General features: G+C 43.7%; 1 protein-coding gene across 1 annotated transcript; it reads left to right on the forward strand.

The window, feature by feature from the left end:
• The first annotated feature begins 2925 nt into the window (after positions 1-2925).
• LOC106611462 (deubiquitinase DESI2) lies at positions 2926-14233 on the forward strand. Its single transcript, XM_014211676.2, has 5 exons — positions 2926-3947; positions 8923-8995; positions 9636-9729; positions 10596-10737; positions 10994-14233. Exons 1-5 carry the CDS (start codon positions 3909-3911, stop codon positions 11243-11245), a joined length of 600 nt encoding a protein of 199 aa, XP_014067151.1. The 5' UTR covers positions 2926-3908; the 3' UTR covers positions 11246-14233.
• The last annotated feature ends 693 nt before the right edge of the window (positions 14234-14926 follow it).

Consider the following 14926-nt stretch of genomic DNA (forward strand, 5'->3'; position numbering starts at 1 on the left):
AGTCACTTGAGTGGGTTGAGTCACTGACGTGGTCTTCCTGTCTGGGTTGGCGCCCCCCCCCCTTGGGTTGTGCCGTGGCGGAGATCTTTGTGGGCTATACTCGGCCTTGTCTCAGAATGGTAAGTTGGTAGTTGAAGATATCCCTCTAGTGGTGTGGGGGCTGTGCTTTGGCAAAGTGGGTGGGGTTATATCCTGCCTGTTTGGCCCTGTCCGGGGGTATCATCGGATGGGGCCACAGTGTCTCCTGACCCCTCCTGTCTCAGCCTCCAGTATTTATGCTGCAGTAGTTTATGGGTCGGGGGGCTAGGGTCAGTCTGTTATATCTGGAGTATTTCTTCTGTCTTATCCGGTGTCCTGTGTGAATTTAAGTATGCTCCCTCTAATTCTCTCTTTCTCTCTTTCTTTCTTTCTTTCTTTCTTTCTTTCTTTCTTTCTTTCTTTCTTTCTTTCTTTCTTTCTTTCTTTCTCTCTCTCTCTCGGAGGACCTGAGCCCTAGGACCATGCCTCAGGACTACCTGGCATGATGACTCCTTGCTGTCCCCAGTCCACCTGGCCGTGCTGCTGCTCCAGTTTCAACTATTCTGCCTGTGGCTATGGAACCCTGACCTGTTCACCGGATGTGCTACCTGTCCCAGACCTGCTGTTTTCAACTCTCTAGAGACAACAGGAGTGGTAGAGATACTCTCAATGATCGGCTATGAAAAGCCAACTGACATTTACTCTTGAGGTGCTGACTTGTTGCACCCTCGACAACTACTGTGATTATTATTATTTGACCCTGCTGGTCATTTATGAACATTTGAACATCTTGGCCATGTTCTGTTATAATCTCCACCCGGCACAGCCAGAAGAGGACTGGCCACCCCTCATAGCCTGGTTCCTCTCTAGGTTTCTTCCTAGGTTCTGGCCTTTCTAGGGAGTTTTTCCTAGCCACCGTGCTTCTACACCTGCATTACTTGCTGTTTGGGGTTTTAGGCTGGGTTTCGGTACAGCACTTTGAGATATCAGCTGATGTAAGAAGGGCTATATAAATACATTTGATTTGATTTGTTTTCACACTGGATAAAACAATCCTAAATAAATCAACCTTTATGGTCAGCATGTGCCCCTTTTTTATTCTCGCAAATATTTGTTTATCCTCGTCTCCTTATATATCTTCCAAGCAGAACATATTTTTTTGTGTTATGAAGTAGCCTAATGCATGGGTCCTCCATAAAGATTCCTAGTGGAAATTCCCCAAATGGCTTGCTCTGTAAAATGCCGATGATGTTAATGAGGGTTATGATAATTCATGACGATGATAAAAAAATAATAATAATAAAGTTCAAAGTTACAAATAAAAGCATAGATCTCTCGGTAAACGCTCTGTTGACAACTACAACGACACGCCCCCTACCCTCTCTCATGTATGCAGTCCATTGTCAATTGGTGGTGGAGGGATTGGGGGGTGGAGGGCAGGATGCTTGGAGGCAGCCAGTAGCAGCAGCACGATGATGTAATCCAAAAAAAAATCCTCCTCACTCATTGAGGGGTGTTCGATAAATCTGTCTCGGGTGCTCGTGTAAGCGTGTTTTGCACCGGGTGAAAATTGATTGTATTCGTTTTGGGAACCCGGGCTACCTCCTGTGCGTTGAGTCATACCGTGTTCAAAAACAACTGGGAACTCGGGGAAAAAATACGAGGTCAAATCATGACGTCAGTGATTTTCAGGTCGGAAAGTCTGAGCTCTGGAAAGAGACAGAGTTCTGGAGTAGGTTCACCGTTCAAATAGATTTTTACCAGTTGGAGCTTGTTTTGTTTCTCCCAGTGGTGGAAAAAGTACTCAATTGTCATACTTGAGTAAAAGTAAAGATACCTTAATAGAAAATGACTCAAGTAAAAGTCACCCAGTAAAATACTACTTGAGTTAAAGTGTAAAAGTATTTGGTTTTATATATACTTAAGTATCAAAAGTAAATGGAATTGCTAAAAATGTACTTAAGTATCAAAAGTAAATGTATAAATAATTTCAAATTCCTTATATTAAGCAAACCAGATGGCCCAATTTTCTATTTTTTTTAATTGAGGATAGCAGGGGCACACTCCTAAACTCAGACATAATTTACAAACAAAGTCCACCAGATCAGAGGCAGTAGGGATGACCAGGGATGTTCTCTTGATAAGTGTGTGAATTTGACCATTTTACTGTCCAAAAGTACTTTTGGGTGTCAGGGAAAATGTATGGAGTAAAAAGTACATTATTTTCCTTAGGAATGTAGTGAAGTAAAAGTAAATTTTGGCAAAAATATAAATAGTAAAGTAAAGTACAGATACCCCAAAAAACGACTAAAGTAGTACTTTAAAGAGATTTCCGAGGTCCCAGTTGTTTTCAACATGGCAATTTGGTACCCCTTTCAAAGCCTGGGGTGAAGATGTCTCAAAACAAAAGTGAGGTAGGAGCATGTGAAGTAATGAGTAGGATTTTGTATTTTCACATGCAAAAGTGGTTGCTTCTGATAAAAACGCTTTATTTGCCTTCCCAATGAAAACTAGTTAAAAAATTCTAACATATTATTTTCTGGAAAAGAGATGTATGTTTCTGGACGATGCACCATGCTGCCTTGTTGACAACATCACCGAGCAGCGCAGATGCAAGAGGCGTCACTACAGTCCCTGGTTCGAATCCAGGCTGTATCACACCCGGCCGTGATTGGGAGTCCCGTAGAGTGGGCGCATAATTGGCCCAGCGTTGTCCGGATTTGGCTGGGGTAGGCCGTCATTGTAAATAAGAATTTCTTCGTATATCTGACTTTCCTAGTAAAATAAAAGGTTACATAAAAGTACTGTTCTATTTGAGAAGGGCGCTCATCCCTCACCACTTTTGCCAGTTCACGTCACGGGCCATAGACCGGTTCGCACCGCTCAGCATAATCGAATCCACCCATTCCCATTCACAGAGAACCCGGCTCGTCCCCGGGCCGTTCCGCCAGCTGTGAGGCACGCACCACACGGTTCGGGATGATGTCATCCACTTTCTTTTGAGCAGTTTTCACGACACCGGAGAACACAGTTTTTTTTCCCTTTTTGTTGTTGCGGTGAGAGAGAGATATACGATTGGGTGGGGAGGATATCTCATCGAACGGACAGAGGACGGTAGTTGACTACCTACGGCACGACTCTCTCGATTTGTCTGTGCGATGAGGGCCACATCATGCACCACTGATACCGTCTGTACCTACGCTGTCGCTAGCTTTCACCGCACAGCTGACAAACCAAAAGTGAACCGTAAAACAATACGTGAATCTATAGCCAGCTAGCTTTTATATATTATCTATTTTTTGCCTTACATCCTTCAGTGACCGCCTTGCAGAGAAAAGTGAGATTTAGGCGGCTCGGCTGACATTTCCGGATTCATCCTCTCAGCTGTGTTGTTTTAGCATCTCAATATACAGGCATTTTGGTCGCTGTTTATGTGACAACGGAGGCAAGCAAAGTGAAACTAAAGGTAACAATCATTTTGGTTTCCAGAGGACCTATTTTTCTTGCTTTGGAATAGAAATGGACGGTGTTCAACAGTTCTGTAACTGTCTAGTTGGAGCTAGCTACTGTAGCTAGCTATCTCCGGTCGGGATATAGTACGGTTATGTGCGTGTCTGTGGTCTTTACAAACCAAAAAAGAGAAACATTCGTAGTTCACGTTTCTCTGCCTTGATATTTGATACAGTACATTTTTTTTTAAACATCTACAATCGAGATACCCTTGGCTTTGGAACAGGTAGAATTCTTGGACCGATTTTTTTTTTTTGGGGGGGGGGGTTTGACTGAGGCTGGAACATGACAGACATCCGATCCACCCTTCCATCCCGGTGCTCGGTCCTACTATAACGTCGGAGTGGGAGGACGTTGCCATCCCATCTCAGGATTAAACCATGGCCAATGAACCTGTTATCCTTAATGTGTATGATATGGTAAGATTGTGTGTTGGAAGTTTTCTGTGCATGGGAATCAATGTAACATACCTACTATATATATATATACACACACACACACACACACACACACACACACACACACACACACACACTCCCTTGGTACAACAACAACCAGGTGCAGTGTTGGCCCGTCTCCTTCCTTCGGATATCTCCAGGCCAGCAGTCACAGATGAGGATGTCTGAAAGTGACAGCTTCCCAAACACCTGATTTAAATCCCACTGTTTTTTAAAAATATATTATTTTACCTTTATTTAACTAGGCAAGTCAGTTAAGAACAAATTCTTATTTTCAATGATGGCCTACCGGGGAACAGTGGGTTAACTGCCTTGTTCAGGGGCAGAACGACAGATTTTTACCTTGTCAGTTCGGGGATTCAATCTTGCAACCTTAAGGTTACTAGTCCAACGCTCTAACCAGTAGGCTACCTGCCGCCCCACTGTAGCTCTGCTCTGCTGGGATGAGGGATGGGCTGGGACCAGAAATCGTCCTAGGCATTTCAAACACACTGGCCCAGTTGTTCTCATTATGACTCCCACACCAGCAAAAAAAAATCCCTAGAAGCACCCATTATTAGCTAATTCATTATAATTTTACACAAAACACCTAATTTAGTCCTACTGGGCTAAAGACTGACTAGCCCATCAGCCAGCCCATTTCCTGTCTAGGACCAAGTCATTGGCTGGGATCTACAGGTCATGCAAGTGCCGCGTGCCACAACCCCAGAAAGATTGTCAATTAGCTTTGCCTGACGACTCAGCGTGAATATAATTCCGCTGCTCTATCCATCGCTACATACATTGTCTGAAACTGCCCTCCTAGAAGTCATTTGTGTGATTTCAAAATGAGGGGCGTTGTACAAAACAAATGAATCAGTGATTGGATTGTCTCTAACCAATCAGAGTATCAAAGTTAATATCATCATCATGTAGGCTCTGTCCCAACCTATCAGATTCTGAGACCATTCAGAACTGTCAGAATGTGTTCGCATTCTAGAAATCGTAGGGGGAGGCAAATCCAGACTCATGGTGAATCCAGACTCATGGTGAATCCAGACTCATGGTGAATCCAGACTCATGTTCAATCCAGACTCATGATGAATCCAGACTCATGTTGAATCCAGACTCATGTTGAATCCAGACTCATGGTGAATCCAGACTCATGTTGAATCCAGACTCATGTTGAATCCAGACTCATGTTGAATCCAGACTCATGTTGAATCCAGACTCATGGTGAATCCAGACTCATGGTGGAGAAGAAACACCAGTTTGGCTGGGTGATGTGGATGGGTTGCCAGGCAACCAGAAAGAGTGATCATGGCTTAGATTGAGAGTCACAGGCTTCATCCCAATTTTCTTCCCTTTGTGTGAAGTATAACCAGAATGGATTGGTGGAGATGATGTACATTTTAGTCATTTAGCAGACGCTCTTATCCCGAGAGACTTACAGTAGCTTATCCAGAGAGACTTACAGTAGTGAGTCATTTAGCAGACGCTCTTATCCAGAGAGACTTACAGTAGAGAGTCATTTAACAGACTCTCTTATCCAGAGAGACTTACAGTAGAGAGTCATTTAACAGACTCTCTTATCCAGAGAGACTTACAGTAGAGAGTCATTTAGCAGACGCTCTTATCCAGAGAGACTTACAGTAGAGAGTCATTTAGCAGACGCTCTTATCCAGAGAGACTTACAGTAGTGAGTCATTTAGCAGACTCTCTTATCCAGAGAGACTTACAGTAGTGAGTCATTTAGCAGACTCTCTTATCCAGAGAGATTTACAGTAGTGAGTCATTTAGCAGACTCTCTTATCCAGAGAGACTTACAGTAGTGAGTCATTTAGCAGACTCTCTTATCCAGAGAGACTTACAGTAGTGAGTCATTTAACAGACTCTCTTATCCAGAGAGACTTACAGTAGTGAGTCCATATATTTTCATACTTTTTTCATACTGGTCCCCCTTGGGAATCAAACCGAACATCATAAAAAAACATTTGATTGGTTGAAGACTCCCTTCAGCCATTTTTAAATCCAAGTGCACACTTGGGAAGAAGGGTAAAGAATCAGGACGCGACCATAGTTGATCATGTTGAAACAACAATAAGAATCAGAGTCAGATTAGTGCACTGAACAACAGGACTGAGTTGGAATGACTGTACACTGAATTACTGTAATCTCTGCAGTAACCAGGTTTCCATCCAACCATTTAAATGCAGATTAATTACCTGACGCACTAAAAAGTCATGACAGAGGCTTATGGATACAGGAAATGTCCACAGATGGTGGGATCTTTTTTTGTGTCTGTAAGAATTAATTTGTGGTTTGTGCGAATTTTGATATGCGTTGCAAATATTGATATAATAACCATTATATGGAAGTGAACTAGGAATCAGTTGACTTGATCGTATGTTCTGTGGTCTTCCAACTACGACGAGTTTATTAGGCTACAGATGAAATGAGTTGTGAACTTCACAAGGTGATGAGCTTGAAGCTGCTTTCTAATAAATATCCAGGGTGTTATTCTGGTGACATGATGGTCGATGCTTGGCTGCCATTTGACAACTAATAAAAATTGCTCTTATCCATAATAGTCTCATCATGTAGGTAGCCCACTGTCTCTGTGAGCTGTTGGCTAGAGGACACATTTCACTGTCTCTGTGAGCTGTTGGCTAGAGGACACATTTCACTGTCTCTGTGAGCTGTTGGCTAGAGGACACATTTCACTGTCTCTGTGAGCTGTTGGCTAGAGGACACATTTCACTGTCTCTGTGAGCTGTTGGCTAGAGGACACATTTCACTGTCTCTGAGCTGTTGGCTAGAGGACACATTTCACTGTCTCTGTGAGCTGTTGGCTAGAGGACACATTTCACTGTCTCTGTGAGCTGTTGGCTAGAGGACACATTTCACTGTCTCTGTGAGCTGTTGGCTAGAGGACACATTTCACTGTCTCTGTGAGGTGTTGGCTAGAGGACACATTTCACTGTCTCTGTGAGCTGTTGGCTAGAGGACACATTTCACTGTCTCTGAGCTGTTGGCTAGAGGACACATTTCACTGTCTCTGTGAGCTGTTGGCTAGAGGACACATTTCACCGTCTCTGTGAGCTGTTGGCTAGAGGACACATTTCACTGTCTCTGAGCTGTTGGCTAGAGGACACATTTCACTGTCTCTGTGAGCTGTTGGCTAGAGGACACATTTCACTGTCTCTGTGAGCTGTTGGCTAGAGGACACATTTCACTGTCTCTGTGAGCTGTTGGCTAGAGGACACATTTCACTGTCTCTGTGAGGTGTTGGCTGGAGGGCATGTGCCAAGACCAGAGTGGGTACATTCGCTATTTAATGCAACCGTTTTTGTGATAAAACGATCGGTAGACTTGAAAATGCCATGGAAACACCTTAGATTTTTCTTTGATACATCTTTTTTTTTTTTTTATGTCAACCAGCCACTTACCCTGCATTCAGGGGAAGCCACGTCATCTAGCCACTTACCCTGCATTCAGGGGAAGCCACGTCATCTAGCCACTTACCCTGCATTCAGGGGAAGCCACGTCATCTAGCCACTTACCCTGCATTCAGGGGAAGCCACGTCATCTAGCCACTTACCCTGCATTCAGGGGAAGCCACGTCATCTAGCCACTTACCCTGCATTCAGGGGAAGCCACGTCATCTAGCCACTTACCCTGCATTCAGGGGAAGCCACGTCATCTAGCCACTTACCCTGCATTCAGGGGAAGCCACGTCATCTAGCCACTTACCCTGCATTCAGTGGAAGCCACGTCATCTAGCCACTTACCCTGCATTCAGTGGAAGCCACGTCATCTAGTCACTTACCCTGCATTCAGGGGAAGCCACGTCATCTAGCCACTTACCCTGCATTCAGGGGAAGCCACGTCATCTAGCCACTTACCCTGCATTCAGGGGAAGCCACGTCATCTAGCCACTTACCCTGCATTCAGGGGAAGCCACGTCATCTAGCCACTTACCCTGCATTCAGTGGAAGCCACGTCATCTAGCCACTTACCCTGCATTCAGTGGAAGCCACGTCATCTAGCCACTTACCCTGCATTCAGTGGAAGCCACGTCATCTAGCCACTTACCCTGCATTCAGTGGAAGCCACGTCATCTAGCCACTTACCCTGCATTCAGTGGAAGCCACGTCATCTAGCCACTTACCCTGCATTCAGTGGAAGCCACGTCATCTAGCCACTTACCCTGCATTCAGGGGAAGCCACGTCATCTAGCCACTTACCCTGCATTCAGGGGAAGCCACGTCATCTAGCCACTTACCCTGCATTCAGGGGAAGCCACGTCATCTAGCCACTTACCCTGCATTCAGTGGAAGCCACGTCATCTAGCCACTTACCCTGCATTCAGGGGAAGCCACGTCATCTAGCCACTTACCCTGCATTCAGTGGAAGCCACGTCATCTAGCCACTTACCCTGCATTCAGGGGAAGCCATGTCATAATGGAGATGTAGGTTTGTATGCACTTAACAAACTAAACCCTGGTGTCTGGATCTGATCAAAACCATAAACAGTCTCCAGATATGTTGTACTACCATCTACTCTGTATCCTTAGGAGAATGAATCAATTGATAAAAGAGCATTCCAACCTTACCAGGATACTGTTTTAAACCTTTCTCTCTCTCGTTCTCGCTCTCTCTCTCTCTCTCTCTCTCGTTCTCTCTCTCTCTCTCGTTCTCTCTCTCTCTCTCGTTCTCTCTCTCTCTCTCGTTCTCTCTCTCTCTCTCGTTCTCTCTCTCTCGTTCTCTCTCTCTCTCGTTCTCTCTCTCTCGTTCTCTCTCTCTCTCGTTCTCTCTCTCTCTCGTTTCTCTCTTCTCTCTCTCTCTCGTTCTCTCTCTCTCTCTCTCTCTTGTTCTCTCTCTCTTGTCTCTCTCTCTCTCTCTCTCTCTCTCTCTCTCTCTCTCTCTCTCTCTCTCTCTCTCTCTCGTGTTCTAGTACTGGATCAACGAGTACACTTCCACTCTGGGTGTTGGCGTCTACCACTCAGGCATTGAGATCTATGGCCGAGGTACAGAGGAAGACCTTCACTACTTTCTCATTCCCTTACTTATTCATTGTGTTGTTGGCAAAATGGAGAGGAAATGTGGAATGTTTCTCTCCACAGCTTCTATTCCATAGAGATTCTGTAACACAGCTTCTAGTCCATAGAGATTCTATAACACAGCTTCTATTTCATAGAGATTCTATAACACAGCTTCTATTTCATAGAGATTCTATAACACAGCTTCTATTCCATAGAGATTCTATAACACAGCTTCTATTCCATAGAGATTCTATAACACAGCTTCTATTCCATAGGTATTCTATAACACAGCTTCTATTCCAGAGATTCTATAAAACAGCTTCTATTCCATAGATATTCTATAACACAGCTTCTATTCCAGATATTCTATAACACAGCTTCTATTCCATAGAGATTCTATAACACAGCTTCTATTCCATAGAGATTCTATAATACAGCTTCTATTTCATAGAGATTCTCACACCACACGATATCGTCTCACCTTCAGCTTGCTACATGGTTCATGTACCTTTGTTAGAAAGCAAGGTGGCGACAGCCATCATTTTTCTCATGCCCGTATCGTGAGCTGCCTCAATGAAGACAGCACATTTACTATTGTGTTCCTTATTCCTCCTCTTTACTACAGAGTTTGCATATGGGGGCCACCCGTATCCCTTCAGTGGCATATTTGAAATCAATCCTGGAAACGCCACTGAATTAGGAGAGACCTTCAAGTTCAAGTGAGTTTACATTAAAACAGACCACACACACACACACACACACACACACACACACACACTGGTACACAAAGTGCCTAATCACATAAAGAAGTGGTCAATGGCCGCTGTTTCACGACAGCAACAGGAAATCAAAGACTATCTTTGTTTACAGTAGCGATGTGAAGACAACATTACACTGTATCTCAAATTGCACCCTATTCCCTTTTTGACCAAGGCCCATAAGACTACATTTGGGACGCCGACATGCAATTTGGGACGCAGACATGCAATTTGGGACGCAGACATGCAATTTGGGACGTAGACATGCAATTTGGGACGCAGATTGCAGTTTGGGACTCAGACATGCAATTTGGAACGCAAAAAGGCAATTTGGGACATGGCCTACTGAGCAGCGGCCTGGTATTCATTAATTGTATCGTGATGGTTGGTGTTTGGGATGGGAGTGACTGATGCTGGTTTCTATACAGGGATAGAATAACATTATATGCACCCAATTACCACCTTTCATTTGGGTAGTTTATTAGGATCCACATTAGCTGATGCAAAAGCAGCAGCTACTCTTCCTGAGGTCCACACAAAACATGAAACGTAATACAGAACATCAATAGACAAGAACAGCTCAAGGATGACGTGATGCAGAATGACGTGATGCAGAATGACGTGATGCAGAATATGACGTGATGCAGAATATGACGTGATACAGAATGACGTGATACAGAATGACGTGATACAGAACATCAGTAAACAAGATGTACAATGTGTCCATCCAGAGGATCTTCACTTCTTTTCAGGAATACTTCAATAGTTCCAACACAAGTTTTAGTAAGGATGTGAGTATGATTACAAAACATTTTTTTCTAACACAGGGAGGCTATTGCTTTGGGCACAACAGACTTTGCAGTGGAGGATATGGATAAAATCATGGAGGAGCTGGGGAGGGATTTCAAGGGCAATTCCTACCATCTAATGCACAAGAACTGCAATCATTTCTCATCCTCACTGTCTGAGGTCAGTTTCTGTTTCATCACCGTTTCATTAGAGAGGATTACTGTTTGATTATACATTTTGAATGATACATTATATTGACATTTATTGTGAACAATCTGACAGAGCCATTCAACCATTTTTAAAAGGAACATTGCCTATTGACAGTAATACATATTTTGCGGAGTATGTTTTTTTTATTTGCCAATTGCATATCCGATACTGTATCCACATTATTCAGTCCTTTTCCTGACGACATGTTTGTTTCGTTCTATTCCAGCTGTTGTGTGGGCGTGAGATCCCTCGCTGGGTGAACCGCCTGGCTTACTTCAGCTCCTGCGTGCCCTTTCTTCAGACCTGCCTCCCTAAGGAGTGGCTGACCCCAGCAGCCCTCCAGAGCCACATCAGCATGGGCCTCCACAAGGAGGAGCGGGAGGCCGGGGAGTCCAGCGACGAGGACCCCAACTCAGCCTCCGGGACCGCCGGGGCGGGCACCGGATCCTCACACAGCTGTCGCCATACACGAGTCTGAACCAATAACTGTAGGTCTGAAGAGAATAGCCAATAAGGACTCTCTCAATGACCTTTGACCTCCGAACCCCTGGACCAGAAGGTCACCAGGTCACCTCTGCTGGGGATGTAGTGATGTAATATCTGTGGGCCTGACGGAATAACCACCTGACCTCGTAGTACCCTGAGAACAGAGACGTGGGGACGGATGATTAGTTAGCCTGCTAGTACTAGCTCACAGAGCCCGCCGGGGCCAGGGGACCTGCAAAAACCTACAGATCCTTGGATCCTTTCCCTGGTTTTCTCCCTTTTAGATATGGTAGATCTATTCTGAAGGGGGATTTGTTATAGGTTTGTTTACCAACTAACTCAGAGCATGGTATGGCTCTTTTAGATTGACCACAGCTACATGATGTACTGTAGGTCTGGGCTACTTTGTAGTATTTCTCTTTTTCCATGAACTTTTAAACCTTTTTCAGCCTTCATCCCTGAACCACCCTGATTCCCTTCTTGCAGAGCTCCTTCTATTGTAGAGTAGACGGATATCAGACACCACAAAGATACATCTAAAGTGATGTCCCAAATGGAACCCTATTCCCTATATAGTGCACTACTTTAGACCAGAGCCCTATGGAACCCTATTCCCTATATATAGTGCACTATTTTAGACCAGAGCCCTATGGAACCCTATTCCCTATATAGTGCACTATTTTAGTCCAGAACCCTATGGAACCATATTCCCTATATAGTGCACTATTTTAGTCCAGAGCCCTATGGAACACTATTCCCTATATATAGTGCACTATTTTAGTCCAGAGCCCTATGGAACCCTATTCCCTATATATAGTACACTATTTTTTTGTTGTTGACAAGGGCCCATATGGCTCTGGTGAAAATAAGTGCCCTATCCAGGGCATAGGGTTCCATTTGGGACGACGCCTAAGTATGTCTCTGCCTGAGACTACTAGTATTGTGACGTTAGCAGGATGTTACTTGCTGCTCATTTCAAGAGGTACTTGTTCAATAACCTCCTTACTTGGGCCTTCAGTCTTAACTTCAAATATGTTTTGTTTTGTTTATGTGTGTGTGTGTGGGGGTGGAGTTAATATTCTGGCCATTTTTTGGGGACGTTGAAGTGGACTATATATAGTGATATGAACCATATATATAGTGATATGTGCTCTGTTTAGAAGGAGTAATTACATGTGTGAATTTCAACCAGCACATTTCTGTTCAACGTCATTCTTAACTGAAAATGATGTGCCAAGAGCAAAGGATTGGACAAAAGTGAAGACATCGAAATTAGTTTTGGACCATATTGATTTCAATGATTACATTTGATCATATTAGTATTATATATTTGGGTGTTATTTGTCTATTTCATGGTCTCATGTATTGTTTAACAAGACATTGTCTGCCCCCCCCCCCATATAATTAGCTATTTACTACCATCATATATGATGATTAACACTGGCAGATGTCTCTGAAACATGCATTTACACACTTCTTCACTGGGAACCATTCAATCTTTCATCAGGAGATGAAACAGAAAACTGATCAAGAAAGCTCAGCCATTGTAACCGATCAGTCAGTGCAACAACATAAGAAATCTCAGCAGTGAAAGTGAAACTCGTAGTTGTTGCATCACAGTTTTCCTCTTTTCTTGACCCCTCCTCCCCATAGAGTGATTGAGTAGGTGTGTGAGGGGTCTGGGGGCCCGTCAAGGGAGGGGTGTGTGTTACAGTTAGGGCATTGTGTGAAGGAAAAGGGTTTTTGTTGTGAGATGTATTTTGATTGGTGAGGCTATGTTTCTGAATGTGTTGGATTCACATGTGATCCCTGAAACAAGGGGAGGAAGTTGTCCTACTACTATAATATTGTGTTGTCCTACCGGTCAGCCAGTTTGATTTGATTTGTCCTACCGGCCAGTCAGTTGTCCTACCAGTCAGCCAGTTGTCCTACCAGTCAGCCAGTTGTCCTACCAGTCAGTCAGTCAGTTGTCCTACCAGTCAGCCAGTTGTCCCACCAGTCAGCCAGTTGTCCCACCAGTCAGCCAGTTGTCCCTCCAGTCAGCCAGTTGTCCCTCCAGTCAGCCAGTTGTCCCTCCAGTCAGCCAGTTGTCCCACCAGTCAGCCAGTTGTCCCACCAGTCAGCCAGTTGTCCCACCAGTCAGCCAGTTGTCCCACCAGTCAGCCAGTCCTGGACTAGAGTATTACACTGACTACCATCCTATCAAACAATATAAATAATGCAGTTTCCAGACGAGACAGACGTTAGGCTACATGTTATCCCCCCTTTTCTGTTCTGTTCCTGCATTATATTACAGCTGCTCTTGTAGAGTCAATAGTATCTATTCTGAAGTCCAGTCCATTGCATTCCATACATAAGTCTTTCTGGAGAACAATATTGTCATTTTCTTTCTCTTCTCCTCCTTGGTTTACTGTCTGTGTCTGTCTGTCTGTCTGTCTGTCTGTCTGTCTGTCTGTCTGTCTGTCTGTCTGTCTGTCTGTCTGTCTGTCTGTCTGTCTGTCTGTCTGTCTGTCTGTCTGTCTGTCTGTCTGTCTGTCTGTCTGTCTGTCTGTCTGTCTGTCTGTCTGTCTGTCTGTCTGTCTGTCTCCATCCCTCTGTACCCCATCCCCCTCTCAGGAAGGAAATCACATGACCTGTGCTTTGTTACACAGGTGTCTCATTATTATCCATCAACTCCATGACAACTGGGCAAAATAAAATAACTATATTTATTTGTTTATATACTTATTTTTTAAATCATCTATATTTTTATAAATTTTTTATGTGTAGTGTCATCTACGTTATTATTATTTTGTTTTATCTTGACATTTAAATGGGTTCTGTTAAGGTCAGTATTCCATGCTCAACATTGAAATCATTTTTGGTACTTTCTACAGAGAAGACCTTTTCTATTGTATTATGTATGTGCTTTACCGAATTGTAAGACGATGCCACAAATGTTGAGAATGGTAATAGAGTAAAGATAGAAGAATAGCAGTAATACGTTGTCCTGTCCTTGAGTTTGGCCACACCGTCTGAAATGAACACCATTGAATGGGAGGAAAATCATATGTTGACTTCAGTTAGATGAGATGGCCAGCAGGATGTTGGGAAATGTATCATAAAGATCTGGCTAGTTGTATGTACATTTTCAGTACATTTTGGTTTAAGAGATGTTTAGGGTGCAGGAGCAAACTAACCCAAGATAGGCCACTGCCTGTCGTTTCCTTTGGGAGTAAATTACTCATAGTGGGCAGAACAAGCAAGAAGGTGGGCAGAGCTAAACACGAGCCAGTGAGAGCCTATTGGCTCGTTCTAGCATTGATTTGCATATTTCCGTTAGGGAACGCCCAATTTTAAGTGCGCCTGTGCAATAACTCAATTCACGCTTGCGCTCCTAAACGCAATTTATGTAAACTTTGGCCAAGGGTGAAGTCTATAAAACTTAGTCCACTCTGTTCGTAACATATTCTAGTTTTGAACAATGTATTGAGATCAAATGTTTCATCGATGAGAACATTAGCAGAATATTGGCCAATAAACCATCTCGCTTTCATCTTCTCCCACTTGGAGGCCACTTGGCTTCCTCTCACCACCAAAAAAATGTGGTAATGAGTGAAAACACCAACCGGATGCTTCAGATTTATACATCCAGTGAAATATCTGTCTCATTGTTATTATATCTGTGGCATGG

Source organism: Salmo salar, chromosome ssa09, assembly GCF_905237065.1.
Source record: "Salmo salar chromosome ssa09, Ssal_v3.1, whole genome shotgun sequence".
In the NCBI taxonomy this organism is placed as follows: Eukaryota; Metazoa; Chordata; class Actinopteri; order Salmoniformes; family Salmonidae; genus Salmo; species Salmo salar.

What these genes read in the sequence shown, in the direction of transcription:
- LOC106611462 (XM_014211676.2), top strand. Translation starts at nt 3,909, where the DNA reads ATGGCCAATGAACCTGTTATCCTTAATGTGTATGATATG. An exon ending in TCCTTAATGTGTATGATATG is followed by an intron (nt 3,948 to 8,922) that starts GTAAGATTGTGT and finishes CTCGTGTTCTAG; the next exon opens with TACTGGATCAACGAGTACAC. An exon ending in CATTGAGATCTATGGCCGAG is followed by an intron (nt 8,996 to 9,635) that starts GTACAGAGGAAG and finishes TCTTTACTACAG; the next exon opens with AGTTTGCATATGGGGGCCAC.